This window comes from Melanotaenia boesemani, chromosome 13, assembly GCF_017639745.1.
Source record: "Melanotaenia boesemani isolate fMelBoe1 chromosome 13, fMelBoe1.pri, whole genome shotgun sequence".
Lineage (NCBI taxonomy): Eukaryota > Metazoa > Chordata > Actinopteri > Atheriniformes > Melanotaeniidae > Melanotaenia > Melanotaenia boesemani.
In genome coordinates this window covers 24,180,363-24,200,727 of record NC_055694.1, presented here as the reverse complement: position 1 = coordinate 24,200,727, position 20,365 = coordinate 24,180,363, and the positions used below count along the sequence as shown (strand labels likewise).

At 37.0% G+C, this 20,365-nt stretch overlaps 1 protein-coding gene across 1 annotated transcript; it reads left to right on the top strand.

Moving 5' to 3' along the window:
* Positions 1-3,068: 3,068 nt before the first annotated feature.
* On the top strand, positions 3,069-19,639 carry mapk13 (mitogen-activated protein kinase 13). Its single transcript, XM_042003555.1, has 12 exons — positions 3,069-3,270; positions 6,739-6,868; positions 8,143-8,201; positions 10,782-10,887; positions 11,207-11,236; positions 14,066-14,113; positions 14,443-14,557; positions 15,135-15,206; positions 15,681-15,760; positions 17,244-17,322; positions 18,802-18,975; positions 19,224-19,639. The coding sequence occupies exons 1-12, from the start codon at positions 3,158-3,160 to the stop codon at positions 19,307-19,309; spliced, it is 1,092 nt and encodes a 363-aa protein (XP_041859489.1). The 5' UTR covers positions 3,069-3,157; the 3' UTR covers positions 19,310-19,639.
* The last annotated feature ends 726 nt before the right edge of the window (positions 19,640-20,365 follow it).

Below are 20,365 nucleotides of genomic sequence, written 5' to 3'. Positions count from 1 at the left end.
CTAGATCTCTCAAGAAGAGAAGCTATACTGACTTACCATGTACTCTGGAATAGACGTCCATCATCCTTACCAAAGTTCCTTGAGAACTGCTACACTTTGGGTCTTTACTTGTAGCCCGTTTAAAGATATATCACTGGTTAAAATTTAAAAACAAAAACATAAATAAAATATTTTAAATTTACCATAACCCTAACCATCTGTAGATTTTCTACCAGTTTTATACATTTCAATTTATTTTATTTGCACACAAGGGGCAGTGGAAGTAGCTTTAAAAAAATCAATACACGGTACAACATAGGGTTCAACATTCACTGATTTAAAAATTCTGACCTATTGCACAACTTGACTAATCGGAGTATGGAAATCCCAGTGGCAGAACTGTGTTTTGGGAATCTTGTTTCTGCCCGTCAGACATTCTGTGTCTCACAGCTAACTAAGTCCGACAGTGAAGGCTGCCTTGAAACTAGCTAGTTCTGTAGCATCAGTTGCCATGGAAACTGAATAGACTCACATTGATGAAAAAGAACTCGCTCAGAGTTATACTTTTCAAAATATGCAAGGCTTTTCCTTAATCCAATGGAATAAGCTCCAGGGTCTGCTCTGATTTCTCCAAAACTGTGGAGCCCAGGCAGCTGCTGATTGTTTATAACAGACCAAGCTGGAGGGAGGCATTATGTGTGTGTGCTACATGATGATGCAAATTGGACTTACAAGGTTTCTCAGAGCACAGCAGCAGAAAATGGGGACTATGCTGAAGAAGCTGATGAGTAACACAGGGTAGTAAGCTAACTGAAGCCAGGTGTATAGGGTGAGCAGAAGGTGGGACTAACTGTTTTCAAGGGATCAAACAGAGAAAATGAAACACAAACCCTAAGCTTAACACACTGAAAACCTGAAATCTCAAATCCACCGTAACGCAAACACAACCAAAAACATAACAGATACCCACATATACCTAAGTAGGAGCAAATTAGAAACAGAGACTTGACAGAAAACAGAAAAAACAAAAATGAAAATAATAAAAATAATAATAAAGCACAATGCATATGTAAATTTAAAAGAAAAAGTAATACAGTAGATAATGATCAAACACAGATGGGAGCTCCTAACAACATAACCATAAGGACCTGAAAGTAGACAGACTACACAAACTCCCAAAAGGCAGATATGCAGGACACAGCCACATTAGAGACAAAATAAGTGGTGAAACTGAGGGTTCTGGAGGACAAACTTCCAAATTCAACAACAAGGGAAGTCACCAAGAGGCAGAAAATAACAGGAAGGGTTGGATGTTTTTTCTGGCACAGACACTTGACTGGACAAAAAACATTGTACTCTGAAGATTCACAAAGACCAAGAGTTCAGATGTATATATATATATACATATATATATATATATATATATATATATGTATATATATATAATTTACCTATGACCCCAGTCTGCTTTGTGACTAATTGAATATTGTGGCTTATGTCTTGAAATTGCCTTTATGTCTCCACTCCACTCCAGCAGCAACAGAGGCTGTAAAGTGAGTTTTGAAAGTACTAAAGTACAAAAGCTTGCCAAGTAATGGGCTGAGTCACTGGTATTGATCCACAATGCTTTCAACCCTCAGATATATTATTTTCATCTTGCACCATCTAGAAGAAACCCTTTTAAGATAGTCACATCGTCCATTTTAACTAAATGCTGCCCCCCAAAACGAGTGCAGCATTGACTCATCTTCAACAAGCATTACAGATCAAGATGCCAGAAAATTAGGCTAGACATTTTTTAAACTATATTCAGATTTATTAAACTTTATATGTACAATTTCTGCACTTTAGGCTTTAAAAGATGACATGATCTTGGTTCAGTCTATAGTCTACAAGGCTTATGTGACTAAAAGTCTAAATTTTTCATTTTAAAGCTGCTGCTCAGTCATTCAGCTTTCAGTTTCAACCTGCTCTGACACCCACGGTGTCCTGAACAAGCTTACACATGTTATGTGAACCTTCAGTCTTCACTTCAAAAAGAGACTATAACAAGAACTTTAATTTGCTGTGTATGAGGATTTAAGATAGAAAAGTTACGGCTTATAAAAATTTTCACAGCAACAACTTTAGTTGTAGATTTTTGGGGGGTACTGATTAGATAATGAACCAACAATTAATGTGCATTAAGTCTTTTTGTTTTTGTCAATCCCTCTAAGTGTGAATGTCCTGCTGTAGGCTACCATGATTCATACATTTCTGGCAATATACAGTAATTATTCATGACAAGTAACACCTACCATGTGTGGGTGGGAGAAAAACGAGTCATGTTGACATGTTTCAGCAAGCAAGCGGTCCGAGAAATTACACGCGAACTCTCATGAATTTGAGCAGTGATTATAGTCTTAGTTATTTCCCACACAGAGGACGTGACTTTCTATGTCAAATTACTCTTCTGCAAAGGTTGATCACACGTTATATGAAGGACATTTAGAAACCCTAAATGAGATATTGTAGCTTAATAAATCATATGATACCACAGAGGTGCTACAGAAATTCTATAAGATTGAAACCGGAATTTGCGTGAATTTCCCTTCGAAATAAATATATTTATTTATATATATGTATATATTATTATTATTATTACTATTATCATTATTATTATTATTGTTATATTTTTTGTTTTTATTTTATACTATACATATATTTATTATATACTATAGTGATTAAAATATGTTTTAATATTTTAAGCCCGATTGTTTTTGCGGATTGTTTTTACAGTTACTTTAATGTGATTTAGCGAAAAAGGGATGTTAAAATGAAAATTAAACATATGACAGACTTAAAGTGTTGCTCCCACTGTAGGTCTACAAGTGACTACACGTTATAGCTGCATGTTTGTTTTATAAGCAGGACTAATAGAGGTTTAACTAAATTCAATGGAAAAGTCGAGTCTCAGACAGCCAGTGTTTACAATAATATGTTGACGGTTTGGTTTTCACTTATATAAATCCGCCGTTTTAGCTAACGGTCGGAAAATATTTTGAAAACTCCCTTACCGGAAGTAGGCTGTAACATGTCGCACTTGAACAGTGTTGTGTTTTACCCTCTGAGCAAGTGACAGGCGAACAGTTGGAGGGAGGGGGGAAGTTTTCTGTAGCTTCGCCTGTTCCTCTGCATCATGGAGGCTCAGGCACATTTCTCCCGTGAGGAAATCAACAGCACGGTGTGGGAAGTCCCGGAGAAATATACGCGGCTTAAACAGATAGGTACCGGGGCGTACGGCTCGGTGTGGTGAGTGACTCTTGATTTTACTGTACGCTGCATGGAGTGCGTGTTGTGTTTGGGACTGAGCTGTGTGCAAATGCTGTTCTATCCGAGCCCTGCTTTCATCAACGTAAGCCACACTGGCTGCTTGCAGTCTGTGGTGGGCCTGGGTGATATCCTGTAAACCAACATGCTGTCAACACTAATGACACAGCCAGGAGCACTCATTTAAACTAGTTATCATATTTGCCACATCCTTTTTTGACATGTTTTAGCTTAGCTCGAAGACCACAGATTCCGTAATACGTACAACACCTGTGTGTTAAACTGTACGATAGTACAGGAGAGAAGATGGGGCTGCTATAGTATTAATAACCACACACACAGTAGGAACTTGATATATCTACTGAGTAACCATGTACATTATCTATCTGTCTGTGTGAACAAAGTCAGTATTCAAGTATACTAATGCTGTATGTTTATATCTACAGTTCTGAAAAACCTGGAAAAGCTATGTTTAAAATCTTTGCAAGCTTTGGACAAGTCATGAATTTTTTGCTGTTATTAATAAAACCAATTATTGTCTATCTCAGTAGTCTCATATTTCCTAAACATGATGTTTTGATGCTGTTGCCTTTGGCTTTTCTAATGCAAGTCAGTAGAGGGATACACACTTTGATCTTATGTTATTATGATCATATTATTTTAGTTTGCTTAAATTAAATATTAAATTGCTTCAATGTGCGAAAGAGCACCATATTTTCTCTTTAGTCATTCTTAATCAGGTAGTTTGTACAGGTAATAATAACTTTTAAAGAAAGCTTTGTGGGATAAGTAAAATAACATCGTTGAGATGTGTATTACACAGGAAATGTGATAATTATATATAACCAACTTGTATAATTGTAAATCAGTTTTATATTAACAAGAACCCTATTGGCATATGGAACTTTTATATGTCTAAACAGTAATTTCTTTTAAAGTTTCACTTTATTAATTTGAAAACTAATAATATTTCCCTTGGGATTGTCAAATAGTACAATTAAGTTGCATCTCCACATAGTCAAGTTTGTTTTTCCCTTGCAGAAAAAAACTTTTATATTTAGGAGCTTTTGCTAGAAGATATATCAGCACAAATATTAAAAACACTGCATGTGATGTGTAGTCATTGCATGTACACATGACATGTTTTGCTTCTTATTACATTTCTCAAAGGAAAAATAAAACAACTGCACAAATACTAATTGATATCTGGTGGATGTACAAATACACACAGTTTATTCAGTTCTGGCCAATCTTTGGTAAACCATAGACTGTTTGTACTAAGAGCTTTCATCAGTGTGGATTGGTAAGTGGTAAAAAATAAGAATAAATCTGTACTCACCATGGTGTTAAACATCATGGTGTGGGAGTTAAGATTTGTAAAGCTTAAATTAGCTGACCTTTAAAAGATGCATCGTCTTATGAACTTGGTGACCTTTATAATGTCATCAGAATGTATTTCTTCTTTAATCTCTCATGTGGAAAACAGGAAAACGAGAAGACAATGCAAATAATGAACAAAAATGCAGTCAGTTGTTTAATGTTCTGCAGATTTTGAAGGTGTTTACTATGAATCGGCTGCTGTGTGCAGTACTGTGAAATAAAATCAAACCTTTTTCAGTCACAAAAGTACATTGTCTTTACTAGATCCTAACATTAGGTAAATAAAAACTAAAATGAACAACAACACATAACAAATCGCACAAAGTCATTAGTTATCTAAGCAAAACAAAGCCAAAATGCAGAAGCAGCTCATGAATAACAAAGCCCGGCCTGACTACTTCCATAGGAATAAAAAGGGTAATTCAGTGCTACCAGCATATGTACCTGATGAAATGGATAATCAGCAGGTGTGAGCACCTACATAAAACATAAGTTTTTGCACTTAACTGGTCTGGAGTATGTGTGTGTGTGTGTCAACAGAATGTCAAGTACAAAAAATATTTATTACAGCTTAAACTGGTTCCACACAAGCTACTCAGTCATGAAATTTACTAGTGGTGTTCCGATCGATCGGACACCGATCATTATCGGCCGATATCCGTAAAAAAGTATGTGATCGGTGTTCGCCGATCAATGCCTTTTGTTGCCGATCACAAAATCTGACCACCTATATTTCATACTCTGCAACCTGCAGAAGCGCTGCGGGCAGTGTCATAGCTCCCGCTTTCCTCCACAATTTGCATGCGCGCGGTTGCAAATCCAAAGCAAACATGTCTGCCGTGTGGAAGTTTTACACTGTGTGTGAGAGTGATGTAAAGTTTGCATCCTGCAACACGTGCAACGCAAAAGTACCTCGCGGGGGAAGTACGTCAAAATCCTTCAATAAAACGAATCTAATACGGCATTTAAAGAACAAACACTTGACGGAGTACGCTGAATTTTCGAGGCTCACTGCACAGAATGAAAGGAAGACGCTGGTGCAGCCAGAGCGCAGCTAACGCAGCCAACAGTTACCAACACTCGTCCGTATGAGCGTGACAGTCAAGCAAATAACCACAAAAATAATTCAGTTAATCGGCCTTGACGACCAACCGTTCTCAGTGGTGGAGGACGCCTCTTTTACTTGGCTTTTTTTTTTAGCAATATTAAGATTTTGTTTTACTTTCTTATTTAGCCTTATGAGAGCCTTATGTGTTTTCAGTCTGTTAAAATATAGTACTACTGATTACTGAAAGATAGCGCATTGTACTATGTACATGTTATTGTCTAAATTAGGGGGATTTTATGGTTCCTTTTCCACATCAAATAGTCGGCAGTGCTTTTAAGAAAATTACAGCCAATCCATGTGATTATCGGTGATCGGCAGTGATCGGTGATCGGCAGTGATCGGCACTCATGGGTGATCGGTATCGGAATCGGCAACAAAAAACCTGATCGGAGCATCCCTAAAATTTACTTAAATTTCCACTGTTTCTGCCTCTTGCATACATTTTTGATAAATACATTATGATGTGTAATATGTCATTTGTTGTTCATGTGAAGATGTATTTATCTTATCTTAAGATCTGGTAAGGAACTTTTTATTGCATTCTGATGTGTATATACTTAAAACTAAAAGAGAGTACTTTCTTTTTTACATGACTCCATGTAACCAACTAAAATATCCACATCAGTGTCAACAGCACTATACACAAGTGATTTGTACAATGTGTGTTGGTGGATGTGCCTCCAAATAGTCTAACAAGCCTTTCCTCCCACATATTGGTGCCCTGCAGATCACTGCAAGTGTGCACATCAAGAGTTACCCAACAACACATGTTGAAACTCAGAAACAACAGATTACCACTCAGTTTTAGCCCCCTGTCTATTCTAATGCATCTTTATCTGACAGCATCTTTGTTGCTGCATGTAAAGCTTCTAACAAAATCAGAGTGAAATCATGATTGAATAGGAAGGCACATATGGAATAAGATGACTTGTTGCTGCATCTCATTTCATCTCTTGCCACAGCTCAGTAATAAATGAGAAGACTAAAGAGAAAGTGGCTATCAAGAAGCTTCACAGGCCCTTCCAGTCAGAGATCTTTGCTAAGAGGGCTTACCGAGAGCTTCGACTGCTCAAACACATGAAACATGAAAACGTGAGTAGTTAAAGCCCAATTCATTCATTCATCCATTTATTTTTGTACCTCTTAATCAGTTCAGGGTTGCAGGGAAGCTGGAGCCTATCCCAGCAATTAGCAGACGAGAGGCAGGGTACACCCTGGACAGGTTGCCAGTCCATCGCAGAGTCTTTTTCAACAGACTGTAGCTTGTTTATTAACTTTAAATAGATTTATTGTTCATTTTGAAAGTGGTAAATCATGGTAAATTAAGCACAAAAAGCAAGGAAATTTGTGTTTGGTGGATCATTTCTTTGTTGTAACAATGCTTCTTTGCAATAAATCTTATACAGTTGGAAAGCATGTTAAAATGGTGACACATTTGTAAGAAAAATGCATTTGTGGGTTGAGAAGGAGAGTTGAGTATGTGGGTTAGGCCAATTTAAAAACTTGCTAAATTTTCTCCGCCAATGCCAAACAGCTTATTCTGCTATTGACTCTTGTTTGGTGTTATTTAGAAACAAGATGTATTGGCTATTTAACAATTTATTCATTTTACAAACAGAGGCCTCAGTGGTATGCATAAGTACCATACACAGCCAAAAACACCCCCCATCGCGTTCCTGTGCTCTTTACAAGCTTGGTCACGCAGAGCTGGGATGGCACCCCGTTCTTCAACCAGTACTTGTCGCAAGTCAGCCAATGTGGTTATGTTGGTCATTCTGTTACAAACAGCACACCCATGGGTTAAGGTCCAGCCATTCCATCGTCTACACTCTCAGATTCTCTAGGTGTGTCGGATAAACTCCGCTCTGTGGGGTCGAGCGCTCTCATCTTGGTAGGTAAAAGCTTTTGGTGGAGGCAGTGTGATGGTGTGGGGCAGCATCTCCCTCACTTGGAAAGCAATGCTTGTCATGGCTGAAAGCAGTGTCAATGCAGCAAGATGTTGAGATGAGATTCAGCAGCTAGTGGCAATCCCATATCTCCATACTCTGGGACCAGACCCTATCCTCATAGATAACATGTCAGTAGCAGAATAAGCTATTTGGCATTGGCAAAGAACATTAGGTGAGTTTTTCATGGGTGCAGCCCACATACTCAACTCTGCTGCTCATCCCACAAATACATCTACCAGTATGGCACCTTTTAAAAAGGAAACAAACCAGCATTCCAGCAGTATAAGATTTGTTGCCAAGAAGCACTGTTACAACAAATAAATAATCAAACACCAATTAAATTCTTATTTGTGTAAAGTTTTTACTAGTTTGCTCTAATGTCTCTGGATTGTTTCCTCTCTCTCTTATTCTATATAGGTAATAGGACTTTTGAATGTGTTTACACCTGCCTCCAGTTTGGATGATTTCCAAGACTTGTGAGTATGTTTGACATATTACCAAACCCCCCAGCAAAGGAAAAGGCTTTACACTTAAAAAGTTCTATAGGTTTAGCACACACCTGCAGTCATGCAGTTTGCAAATGCTTCGGTAAACAAACTGATGTCTGACGAACATCCTCGTTGTTATGATTCTTTTTGTGTCAGAAGGATTATATTGGATTATTCAGTTTGACATGTTATAACAGGATGCCATAGTAGCTGAAGAGTCTGGAAAAGTATTGTCATGCTGTTAGAAGAGCATTCTCTCAAAGTGGAAGCTCACTGTTACCTCAGATATGACTGTGTGATATAGTGCTCTGTACTTTCTCTGGATTTAATGTCTAAACAATGACTAACAGCCACAGACAGATATAGATAAATCACTTAATAGAAAGACAAAAATATACAAATCAGTCGTGAATTTAACCCATTCAGACCAGTTGCAGCATATACACGTGTCTGCTTTTAGGTCTAGAGTAGCCACAAGCGTTGGTTTTATTGTCATGTAATAAATTCAGTTCAATTGAGCTTTATTTGTATAGTGCCTGTTACAAAGTAATCTCAAGGCAGTTTTATAGACTCCATCTAATTCAATCCATATAATTGTAGTCCAATTATAGTCCATTTAAAACAAATCCATTACATGGCCCCCATTAGTCCACTTTATAATAACTATGTTCATAGCCAGTTCATAAATCTAATCGCCTAGCTAAGAAAATCAACGTATAGCATTGAATCTTTGCTTTGATTCAATCCTCCATCCTGAGAATGGGCGACAGTACCATTTTCCTAAGCCAGGGATACCTGCTAGAAAGCATGAGACAGGCACAAATTAATGACAACAATAATGTTATATATTTATACTGTACATGGAGAAAAAATGAGTAAAGAGAGAGAAATGGAGAGAAGTGGGACATCCTCCTGGAGGATAAGCCTATGGCAGTATAACTAAAGGGATGGCTAAGGGTTATCCAACCTAACTTTTAACTATATAATTGATCAAAAATTAATGTTTTAAGTCTAATCCTAAAGGTAGAGAGGGTGTCTGCTTCCCGAAACGTAACTGGGAGCTGGTTCCACAACAGCTCAGGCTAAGGCCTGATGTTTACTGACCCAACATGAAGTTCACAAAATAACTCTTTGTATTTGATATTATAGAATTATACTTCAAGTTCTAATGTTAAAATGGAAATACAGTACCAGTGAAAAGTTTGGACACACTTTCCCATTAAATCTAACAGGAAAGTGTGTCTAAATTTTCGACTGGTGTTGTATATCACAAGAGGCTATTTTAATTTAACACAGTGATGATTTACTATTTATTTTAGTGTGCTAGAAGAATACATCAAACCACACATCTTAGACTTGTGCAGCAGCTCATGAGGAGTCTAGAATAAGCAGAGTGATTACTGCGTACTAAAGGTTACCTAATCATACACAAACACCCTAAGCTTCTCATTACCTCCGCCAAGGTGGAGGTTATGTTTTCAACAGTGTTAGCTGTCTGTTAACAACATAACTGAAAAAGTAATGGACAGTTTTTAATTAAATATTCATGAAACCTCTAAATTGGAGTAAGGAACAAGTGATTAGATTTTGGGGAGTGATCCAGATTCTTTACAGGTGTAGGGCAGCCGCACACATCCGACAACAACGGTGAATGTTGTCGCATCCGGGTCTTTTGACGATGAAAAACAAGAGGTTGCTAAAGCATAACACCAGTGGATTTTCAGCATCAATACTCATAGATTTTTATTTGATTTTATTTGTTTAATTTAAAAATGCCAAAAAGTTGTGCTGTGGTTGGCTGCCATAGACATAGTAATTCCACAGACAAGAGATCATTCTTCGAACTACCAAAGACACAAAAGCTCAGGAAAATGTGATAACAGGCTAGTGGCTATAGTCCTTTGAAATACTCAACTATTTGTTCAGATCATTTTGTGACTGGTGAGTAAAACAATTATATTGCTGTTTAACTCTTTTGGTTGATACCATGAAATTGTTGGTTACAGTAACAATAACAAACATTTATTAGTGATTTTTGTGAAGTTCCAAATGTTTCTTGTAAGCAGTTCCTTCACCATGTGACGGCAGGTAGACATAAGGGTTTGTGTTCAGTCCTGCTGCCACTAGCTTCGCCTCATTTCTTTTTTAAGCCTTGACACTGAGGGTATCTATATAACTATATGACATTATGGATAATTTTCTAGTACATTTTCTAAAAATTAATGGAGAAAACTTAAAACTATAAGAACAAGTTGCGCACTTCGACACGGACGCTGGTTTGATGCACCGTTTGTTTTCACTGGCAAGCTTTTCATGGGGTGGTGACGTAGGTTTGCTCCTGCCAATGGGGAGATAGGAATCATTTGCCATTAGAGCTTCTAACTCAAAAACTAGTGCCCACAATAATTGGCTTAAAAAAAAATTACAGTGGCTTGGCAGAGTTCTGCGCTCTCTGAAGTGCTTCTAGTTGAAAATATGAAAAGACATGGATTACAGCATTATGAATGGGAAGAAATGCGCATGACATCTAACTCATCCTCTCTACTGTTGTCTTGCTCTGCCTCTCAGCTATCTTGTGATGCCTTACATGTATACGGACCTGTCAAAGGTGCGAGGTCATCTCTCTGAAGACAAAGTCCAGTTTCTGGTCTACCAGATGCTCTGTGGACTGAGGGTGAGATTTTTCCAAAACTTTTCTTTTTGTATTAATTAGAATTACATGAAAAAAATATTGTTAAATACATGTCTATTCAAACAATGGGATGGGTTAATATAGAGTATGGTGGTATTAAACATTTAATGCTCTTCCCAAAAATAAAATGCATTAACTTATAATGTTCTTAGGGTGCTGAAACTCCCCACAATTTCCATTGTTAGGTTGTCAGATGTGCAAATTAAATCTTGTATGTAGGCTGATTAAAACCACACAGCATGCCATAAATTTTAGTTGAGCAATAAAAATGTCTCCATCCTGCTCTGTTTTTCCTTTGCAGTACATTCATAAGGCAGGAATCATTCACAGGGTAAGTACAAGTTAGTGTGTCATCGTAGAAAACGTGACATCTAAACTGAGTTGAAAAAAATATGTTCAGTTTGTTTTAAAAATTGTAACACATGCACACTTCCTGGTGCAGAACATGTTGTATATTGCAGACAGGCATTTCTTTCTGTACTTTGTGAATGTTTATTTAATTAATCATTGTTCAAACGCTGCCCCAACAGGTAAGATGAGTTTGATGTAAGTGCTGCATGTCTAGAGATGTTAGGTCACACCCTTCAGCTCCAGTACTAAGCTTAATGATGTGTGTGGAGCAGTGAAAATAATGTTATGCCAGCATTTCTGTTGGTTTAGTTTCAGTTATTACTTACTCCCCAAGACTTCCCCAAACATCTAGGTCCTGTATCTTTGCAACCAAACTCAATCTTTAAATAACAAAATTATTTTGTTTTGTTTTGTCTTTTTTAGAAGATGATCATCCCCTGTAAAAGTCTCAGACTAACACATTCCTTCGCCAGAATGCTCACCTGATTTTAAAAAGAGACAGAAAAAATTCAACCTCAACTTAGGACTAAAATAATCAGAGCCATGTCCATGTAAAACAAATTTAAATGTACATAGAAGCTTGTTGTATGTGTTGTATGACAGTAGTTTATTCAAACAACTGCTCATGACATGTAGGCACAGTGAAATCCCACAGTGTGTGTATTCAAGGGAAGCAGAAGGTGGCATTACCCCAATGCCACAATACTATAAATAAGTCTACTACAATGTATTAGCCTGTAGCGAGCCAGCTTTGCCATTTAGCTGTGTATCTGACTTTCTTGCTAACTCTACTGCCTGCTGCATGTAATGCATCTTCTTTGATGCCAGAATTTTGGGTGACTACTTGAATTTCTGAGGAATAATAAGTGAATAAGAACTGATTTTGTGAAAAGCAAAGTTATTACACAACAGTGCAGATGTTGAAGTAGCCCCACTCCAACTCGGAGGATCAGACTTGTGCTCTGTGGAATGAAGGGCCAAGTTAATTATCCCTTCCCATGATTGTTTGGGGACTGTTATGTACATGTACTTAATGAGGTGCACACTGTGGATTCATTTTGTGAAGCAAAGAATTCACTGAAGTTAGAGGGCTGGTCACCTTCTCAAACAACTTAAAGGTGCAGCGTTTAACAAAATCAATGACAGAAAAGTGAAAAAAAATCTACTGGTAGCTATTTAATCACTTTCCTAAGTATGTTTATGTTTTTATTATCTTAGAATGAGCTATTTATACCTACTTGTCATAGGTCCAAATGCATGGCAGCTGCCATATTTGTGCCACCACAACTTTGTGTACGAAGTGAGAACCCTCTGAGATTTAAAACAGCAAAACCAGCCTTGTTTGGTAGGTGCTAGAGCACCATTTGGGATTAGTAATGTCCTAAAAGACACATAGAGGACAATACACATGTACACAATGCTGAAGTAGTTACCTGTAGTGCAGTCATTGTCGCACCTGAGACAACTGGATCCACTTGCAGATGAAAACGTGTTAAAATCTGGAAGAATTTTGGCTCCTACGGCCTCTGGCGATTTACAACTGTGTTTGTCATTTGCAGTAATTTCTATGCCCATTTTACCACTAGATGTCATTAATTCTTGCACACTGTACTTTTAAGTTTAATCAGTGGAGACTCAGTGGAATGATTTTGTGATAGAGAACACCACCCACATTTTTCATTAAGTAGTTTTACAGTGTTTAACCAGAGGCGCCCCACAGCAATAATTTTACATCATAGTAAGTCACATTGCCCCTGAGCATTTCAATAAAGATCTTTCAGAATAAAGGTAGTAATTAGACTGAGAAGTTTTGTTAGTGGACGTGGTGTGGATGTGGAAATTTATATCTAACATTATGAGTTTTTTTTTTTTTTTATGATTTCGAGTAAACAACCATTAAAAATATGGACTATAAAACTGCATAATTATCTTGTGGAAACTACTTATATCAAATTATTTATTTTTATTTTTAATCAATGTAAGCACCATAAAACCTCTTAAGTTAATTGTTTTCTAAAAGACTAATATTTAATTAGGTTAGAAATTAGGTTTTTATATATATGCAAATAGTTATTATCTCACTAGATTGCACTGACTTACATCAATGATTCACGTTTCCACTCTTGAAAAATAACATGTTTTCTCACTTCTGAGATCAAATACCAGAGAATTAAAAGATACATCTTTCAAAAGATTTAAGCTGTTTAATGCTTTCTTCATTAATCAGTCTTATATTTATCAGAAAACTATCACATTTTTTACTGTTATTAATAAAAATAGTCCTAGTTCTAGTTAGATTTCTTTTTCTAATGGTAATAAATCTGTTCAATATTGATATGCACAGTTATTTTTTATTCTGTTTACTCTGTTGGATGATTTCAATGACCATTTTGATTTAGTATGCTAAATGAGTATCTGGTGAACTGTGAGCATTTGTTTGCCATCTTTGTTTTTGTGTTTATAGTGTAGAAAATTGTGTTACCCTGCTATTACTCTGTTCATTTTTAAAGCAGTTAAGGTGTTAATACTCACTGACAGTTTCACACATTGTGTCACAGAATTAGTTTGCAGAAATGCAGCAGTGTTTTTAATGACTGGCTTGTAGCTGAGTCACATTGTTCAATTATTTAAAAAACAGAAGAAAAGAAACCCACTGTGCTTATGCATTTTGACAAAGAGCTGAGTAATGCTAGCGGGAACTAAATTCTTAAAACAAGCTCTGACGAGGGTTTTTGGTCAAATATCTGTAATTTCTTGTTAATTAGTATGTGCACCAAGTAACCCTTACTCAACTCATTTCCTTTAACAGGACCTTAAGCCTGGAAACTTGGCTGTTAACCAGGACTGTGAACTAAAGGTTTGTACATCTAAGGATTACATTAGAAAAACACCTTAGCACTCACATAATAGGGAAGCTTCAGCAGCAAAATCAGGTAATATTTGGATGTATGTGTTATTAATATAGCATAAAAATGTTCATTTAGAAATACGTTGCAAATGATGATGCTATATACATTATATATATACATATATATATATATATATATATATATATATATATATATATATATATATACATACATATATATATGTGCAGTTTCAAACATCTTGAATGCATAAACAGGCATCTATTACATGCAGTTTTTATGATCCAGATTGTGATCAGGCTCTTTGGTCCTGATGCAGATCCTGGACTTTGGGCTGGCTCGTAGTGCTGATGCAGAGATGACAGGCTACGTGGTGACCCGTTGGTACCGGGCGCCTGAGGTCATTCTGAACTGGATGCACTACACCCAGACTGGCAAGACAATAGTAGCTGTTACATATTCTTACCTTGCTGTTGGCCTCTCAGTGATGTTCGATGTCTGTCATGTGAAAACATCTCACTTTATTTGTAGTTTGTTTGGTACTTTGTGAGTCAGCAACTTTTATAAACCTGTCGGCAGCTCCTAAAGAGCATTAATGATATCATTCTGATAATAGATTTTTTTTTCTTTTCCTTAATCTGTTAGCAGTTAACACAGAAAAATCTGACAGAAGCCTGATTGTGCTGAGACTCTGACAGAGTTGTCAGAACAATAAGAGCAATTCTCCCAGGATTTATCTTTCTTTTGGAGATGGTGGGTTTTCATTTTGTAAATAACTTTATCAGAGTGGAATGTAGCACAGAAAGCAGGTTTACTCCCTGCACAGGGACATCTTATTTACCAGATATTCCCCCAATCTTATCAGAATAACAGATTCAGCTGACTCTGGGAAACTTAGCTGTGACATGTTAAAGGCTGCCTTCCCCCTCTTTTACTGCCCTGGCTAAACTTAAAACACTGGTGTGTATTCTGTTTGGCTTCTCACAGATGTTTCTCTGTTGTTTCTTGTAGTGGACATCTGGTCTGTGGGCTGTATCATGGCAGAAATGATCAACGGAAAAACCCTTTTCAAAGGAAAAGACTGTATCTTTTCAAGTTGCTTGTGCATTTCTAATTCTGTGTAATGTGACATGATTTTCATTGTGCAAAGATGGAAACACACTGTATGATTTTCAACTATTGAGTTTTTAAAATAACCTACACTTGTAGTAATAAAATATATTGAAAGCCTCTTGATTGCCTTCACATCATAATTTTGATTAACAATATTATTTTGGCCCCAAATTGAGCACAAAAAAGCAATTACTGTAAATAAAATGCAGAAAAGCAAAACATTCCCTGAAGCAGAATCAAATTCTGCTTATGCTTCACTGTAATTTAGTTAGAATTTGCACCTGATCCACATTACTGATCTATAAAACCTATCAGCAAAATAAAAAACATTGTTTTATTAAGTGGCTTTACTTCTAGAAGCCGTGTGTGTTTACAGCTTCTTTGTGGAGATTTCATTGTTAAACCGGGTTTTAAAATCCTTAACTGTAACCCTTTTACTCCCAGACATGGACCAGCTGACTCAGATCATGAAAGTGACTGGAATCCCTGGACCAGAGTTCATCCAGAAGCTGGACAGTCCAGAGGTAGGACTAATTCCAGTATGGGTGTGCCATAAATGTACAAATATGGAAGAAACTCAGCTTGATGTTAAACACAGTTATCAAATGGCCTCACTCTGTTTTCAGATTTAGTTTGAGATGACATCCTTTACAATTAATTTCCTGGGGAACACATGTAAATCACTTGAGAGGAGCAACAGATTTTACATAATTGCGAACACATGCTTACATTTGTTGTTGAGTAGCAATGCATCAGGACTGTTAAAAAAACCGTTTGTACTGAAAACGTCCCTGTTGCAGCTAACAGTTGACATCACTTCACAAGAGCAGTCACGGCACTTAGAGGCTTTTTTTTCTGTTATTGAGAATTTTATTGAGTGCTTTTTTGTGTCATATTGCCAGACAAATTGTTTTCCATTGTCTGTAAAGTGCCCAAAAATTACTCCTGTTCTTTTTTTTTTTTTCTTTTTTTTTTAACTTAAATAAAATAACATTGAATTGTAATAAATTAAGTGGCTATTTTTAGTGAGTAATGTAATTATAAATTATCCTTAATTGTGTGTTTTTTTTTTAAATGTGAGTATACAAGAACATCAAGACAAGGTTCCATAATTGCTTTACGCATAATTAGATATTTACCAATCAACAGATAAACAAAGATTTACTATGAGTATTTATTAAAGGATTAGTGGCTCCCAACAGTTCACTTTCTTATCATCTCTTTAGATGCAAATGTTAAAAAACAGGTTGACAACAGACTTGCTAAAGCTAATGGTGCATTTGGACATCTGTACAAACGAGTCTGGAACAGCAGATATCTGAAGAAAAGGATGAAGATCAGTTTGAACAGAGCCGTTTTTACTGACCACCCTCCTGTATGGCTCTGAGTCATGGGTCACCTACTGTCACCATCTACGCCTCCATGAGTGGTTCCATCAGCGCTGCCTACGCACCATCCTCAACATCCACTGAAGAGTCTTTGCCACCAGTGTTGAGGTGCTCGAACAGGCAGGGGTCACAAGCATTGCTGCTTATGTCACAGCTACAGTGGGCAGGTCTTGTTTCCTTAATGGACAATCATCGCCTGCCCAAGATCATATTGTATGATGTACTCTCCACTATTGGTCGTGGCATTGGAGCATGAAGTAGAGTTACAATAACTCTGAAAAAATCCTTGCTTTATTGTCACATTAACCACAACCCGTGTGCCCTTCCTTCAAATTGTGAGGTCTGGCATCACGCCATCTATACAGTCGTCTCCTCCTTCCATGCTACTCACAGGGCCAGACTTCAGGAGAAAAGAAGAAGAAGTAAGAACTGTGACAGAACAGCACCCAAGCAGAATCAGACTTTCCACTGCCCTCGTGGCAGAGCCGGCCTTTCTCATATCTGGCTTGTATATATATATATATATACATATATATATATATATGTATATATATATAAAGAAAAGTAATGCACTTCTCTATTATACGTCTGCATATTTTTGTTTTTGTCTCTAAAACAGGCAAGAAGTTATGTTAAGGCTCTTCCTTGTTATCCCAGAAAAGACTTCTCAACATTATTTCCTAGAGCCAGTGTAAGTGGTAAGTTTAACTGTAATCTTTTCCTGCCACTACCTTTGTTTTTTTACTTTTAATATAGTCTGCTGTTGTCTGAGGTATTGCTATACCACAGCAGGCTGGGGTCTTGTTCTGAATACTGGTAACAGGGTGGTCAGCAACCGATTAAATTCCCCCAATTGATACATTTATGTCCTTGGCATATTGAACAGTATAATTACTTCTTCTTGTGTGTGTGTGTGTCATAATTTGTAACATTAAAGGGACTTAGTGTAGGAATTACTGCCTTCTAGCATACATCTTGTATTGTATTCTAACATATAGTGCATTCTAGTGCCTCAGTAAGCTGCCGTGTCTCAAAATGCCTCAACAACACAGATGGAAGCTTATTATCCATTAGTTAACGGAGTGTTCACTCAGGTGAAGAGGTTTGTGATTTCATAAATATTGCAACCTGCATCCCACCGAGCTGTCAGATATCATTCCTCTGCGTTTAGAAGGAAGAATGGTTCTCACAAGAGGAACGGATCTCGATGGGGAAACTGGTCTCAATGGAGGCCTCAACACAGCCCCGTTTTTTGTTACAGTAAATAGCAGCTTATAAAGCCTTCCCATCGGCTTTTTGTCTGGCTTTACCACAACTGAAAGCCAGGGTTTTACCATGACTATGAAAGTGACTGAAACCACGTAAACATACACTTCTGTACCAGTGATGTTGGTGTGTTTTAGCAGGATCTACTGTTATGCTGCCCATGGTAACGCTAACAAAACCAAATGAAAAAAGTTAGCTTTAGGCTCATTTAGGCAGTAATATTGACTTGTCGAGGAGAAAGCTGTCAACTTCAGGATCCCTTCTAAAATCTTTCTCCTTCTTGAGCTCGTTCCACCTAGGGATGGTTAGCCTGATGTTGATCCTCCTTTTTTGTATTATCTGGTCACGAGGCCTTTTAAGTTGCCTCTTTCGCTTTCTTGGTGATGGTAAAAAAACAACTGAACAGATTTTCCAACTTGCTGGGTTAGTAAGCCTCTCGTTTATCTTCTCCTCCTGCATCCCAATCACTGTGCGCTGGCTCGTGTTGGTGCTATTTGTCCCTTGCCAGCAGCTGTAGTTTCAAGATGACAGAACGTCACGGCACTGCCCTCCCGGCTTACCCAACATATGTATAAACAAATCTAAAATTCTTTGCTTATGAGAATGTGTTAGATCATTAGCGGAGGCCATACTACATCAATGATAACATATATTCAGGCGTTAATCGTTTATGGACAGAAACAACAGAAAATGGTACAGAATTTCCCTTTAAATTGGTACAAAAACAAACTGCACAATGAGACTGTTTGAAGCACCATTTAATCTTTACCTACCAAAAAGGTTTCCATATAGCAAACATCAATAAAGAATCTTTTATATATTATCTGACATTTCAAGTCTGCTTTAATTCATTTGTTTATTCATACTTTGACCAATTTGCTGCATTTTTCTGCACCACTGACCATTTTCAGGTATTGACCTGCTGGAAAAGATGCTGGTTCTGGATGGAGATGTGAGGCCAACAGCTGAACTAGCTCTAGAGCACCCATACTTTGACGGCTTACGAGACCCGGATGACTTTCCAGAGCCTGCGCCATATGATGACAGCCATGACAACGCCACATTGACCCTGGATGAGTGGAAGCGTAAGTAAAGAAAAACAAAGAGTGGATGGGGACAATCTCTTTCTTTTAAGTCTAATGGTATAGTGTGTCCAAACTTTTGACTGGTACTGTATGAAGCTCATATGATTAATGTTTTGAAAGTATTGGGCCTTTACATGAGTATCAAATATAAGTCACAAATGTGTGTAACTTCGGGACGGTTTAAACAGTGGTACAGTAACTACCATGCTTTACCGCAGAATGACTCAGTATTTTTGTTTTAATCACAGGGTTATGTTTCAAAGAGGTGAAAAGCTTTGTACCATTTCCAAGACGGGATTCCAAGAGAAAAAACACTCTGACTATGTCTCCTTGATCTAATGAATGTGATGCAACTTCTGATGCCCCAACCTTCACAGCATATAGCCGATGGTGCCCTTGTATATGCCATCCCTGGACTCACACTATTTCTTTCACTTTTGAGGTATTTAGATTTTAAATCAGTGTTTAAAAGAGTGATTATTTTAAAGCTATCCCCTTCTTTTTTTTCTTTTTTTTTTGTAATGTGAAAGTGTTTCCTAAATACAGATTGTTATACATTCCCCATCAGTGAAACATGTGTTACAAAGTAATTGTGATTAAGTACTATGGGGTTTCCTGTAAGATTTACCATAATATTGGTTTCCAATTAAAGAATGAGAAAATATGTGTTTCGTGGCATTTTTTAAAGCAAGCTCGCATACCCTATTAAAATGTTGTCAGTCTTGAGGTAGAAATCTTAATATGTTGTCAACAAATAAAAAGTGGATGTATTGCTGCCATATGGTACTTGTTTCAACCATGTACTACTACCACTAATGTGTGCACCTGTTTCCTTTCTTAGTCACTGAATGTAGCATACAAAATATACAGATCATTTCATGTGCTTGATGTACTCCATCATCTCCACTTGAGTGTGATATGGTTAAATATTGCTTATATTGTTTTAAATGGATGGTTTTGCATTTAAAAACTACAGATAGGAGAATAAAGTTGTTTTAAGGTTCACTCACTGACTTATCTGGCTTGACCCTGTTGGGTGTTAAGTGACTTGCGCGCGAAAACCGTGCTCTTACGTCAAGGAGGGAGGCTCTAGGCAGGCTGAACTTTTACGAATCTGTTGTTATCAAGGTAACCTACAGGCTGACATTAAGCGGAAGTGATCCATCCCGCCGTCAAAATAAAAGTAATCTTTCAGTCGCTATTGAAATAGTTTTGCAGTTAAAGTATGACTTTAAACATTTTTCAAATTAAAATGTAGACAAAAATGTTAAAGTAATAGGGCGAATGTAGTAAATAAAGCACAATACTGTACACTATGGCTATAAAAATTTATAAAATATAATTAGTAACTTGTATAGTATATATATATACATATATATATATATATATA